The sequence below is a fragment of the Perkinsus marinus genome (assembly GCF_000006405.1).
Source record: "Perkinsus marinus ATCC 50983 genomic scaffold scf_1104296939768, whole genome shotgun sequence".
Classification (NCBI taxonomy): Eukaryota; Perkinsozoa; order Perkinsida; family Perkinsidae; genus Perkinsus; species Perkinsus marinus.
Window position 1 is genome coordinate 1 of NW_003213076.1, and position 1,797 is coordinate 1,797.

Here is a 1,797-nt window from a genome sequence, read left to right on the forward strand (position 1 = left end):
TTTTTGGAATATATTAATAACATGTTGACGGTAGGAATGGTGCCGGCATTGTTTGCTGATGATGAGAAGGAATCGTTGATATCGGGGATAAGGAGTAAAGCGAAGGCTGAAGGAGTGAGTGAGAGTCGTATGTGGACCTACTGTGTGAGTGTGGGGTGGGGGAAGGGTCGCGGTGAGAATCTTAGCAGTCAGTGCGAAGTTGCTTTTCTGGTTGATGTTGATGGCTTATTAATATTAGTGATGGACAGTTGAGGGTGTGGTTGTGGAAATAAATTGACAGTGTGTTGGTTGCATAAAATGTCCATGTTGTGGATATGTGTGTATGCCTATCAGGTTAACCATATAAGATCTCAATTGCATATGGTATTGGCAATGAGCCCAGCCGGGAGCGCTCTTAGAGTTCGCTGTAGAAACTTCCCTGGTCTGGTCACGTGTACGACAATCGACTGGTTCGAGCCGTGGCCGAATGACGCTCTCTTGGCAGTGGCAACTCAGTTGTTGGCAGAGTGAGAAATGACGGGTGAAGGATTTGAACCGGGTACCTCCTCTCAGGTGTGATATTCCTGCTGAGAACAGGGAGGATATTAATCACTTCATATGCGAAGCCCATCTGTCGGTGACCACCAAGTACAGTCCGGATTTTGAGGCTAAGTGAGTCCACTGGCTCGGCTGGTTTGGCCGAGTGTTGAGTGTCGCAGATTTAAGAGGCGTAATTTCGCTACGCCGAAGAACTATCTGGATTTCCTCTCGGGATACGAAGACCTTCTCGCTAAGAATCGTAAGACGATCGTCGCTCAAACTCAGCGATTGGGAGGAGGGTTGGACAAACTGGTACAAGCAGCAGAGCAAGTGACAATTATGAGTAAGCGGAGAAAGCCTTGGGGATCGGGGAGGAATTATCCCTCGTCGTTTAGGTAAGGATTTAGCGGCGAAGAAAGTGATAGTGGATGAGAAGGCGTTGGCGGTTGGTACGTTGATTGAGGAAATCAATGAGAAATCGATGACGGTTTCGAAGCATCAAAAGGTGGCTAATGAGCAGGCTAAGCAAATTGCTGATGATAATGTCATCATCCAACGGGAGAAGGAAGATGCTGATACAGCACTAGCTGAGTGAGGGGGTGCGGTGTTGTTCTTGTGGTGTTGGAGGAGGAAATTTCGTTCAAATTCCGTCATTCGAGGAAGTCGGAATAGGTCAAGAAGAACGACTTGGAGGTGTCGTGGAGGCCTTGGAATACTCTCGAAGTCATTTCGGTGATCATATCATGCTGCTTAGTTTCTTGATAACGACAGAAAAGGAACCTTTCCTCTTTTGGAATAGGGTTTTTCTGTAAAATATTGTAGAAAATGTATAGCACGTGGTTGTCTTTGAAATTTTTAGTCGATTTTTAGGCGGTTTATTGTAGTATCTCGTCGAGAAGTTTTTGAGTATCCGATTCGGATTGTCTCTATCGTGATGAATCTTTTCAGAGCGCTACCTGCACTTGAAATGGCAGCCAAGGCTTTGGAAGAATTGGATAAGAAAGATATCACAGAAATAAAATCGATGGCGAGCCCACCGGCACCGGTCATGACTGTGTGTCAATGTGTGCTCATTTTGAGGCCTCTGGGGAGGGAGGATGAAAATGGAGGTAGCGAGTTAACTGAACTGGATCTTGCGGTAACATCAACAGTTGACCTGTAGTACAGATCGGTCAGAAAACTTCAGTTGATTATTGCAATAGAATTGGTACCAATCGATCAGAGTTCGTAGTCCTATTTACGATGTACGATCTGCCTCGACACAAGCCCTGGTCACTT

The 1,797-nt window shown here is 45.9% G+C and overlaps 1 protein-coding gene across 1 annotated transcript; it reads left to right on the forward strand.

The window, feature by feature from the left end:
- Window positions 1-36: 36 nt before the first annotated feature.
- On the forward strand, window positions 37-1,678 carry Pmar_PMAR005594 (dynein heavy chain, putative; the record flags this gene model as incomplete). The annotated part of the gene is made up of 6 exons (XM_002782308.1): window positions 37-114; window positions 334-506; window positions 553-651; window positions 699-862; window positions 915-1,110; window positions 1,468-1,678. Coding segments are annotated over 6 exons (921 nt in total), but the record flags the coding sequence as incomplete, so codon positions are not given.
- Window positions 1,679-1,797: the final 119 nt, after the last annotated feature.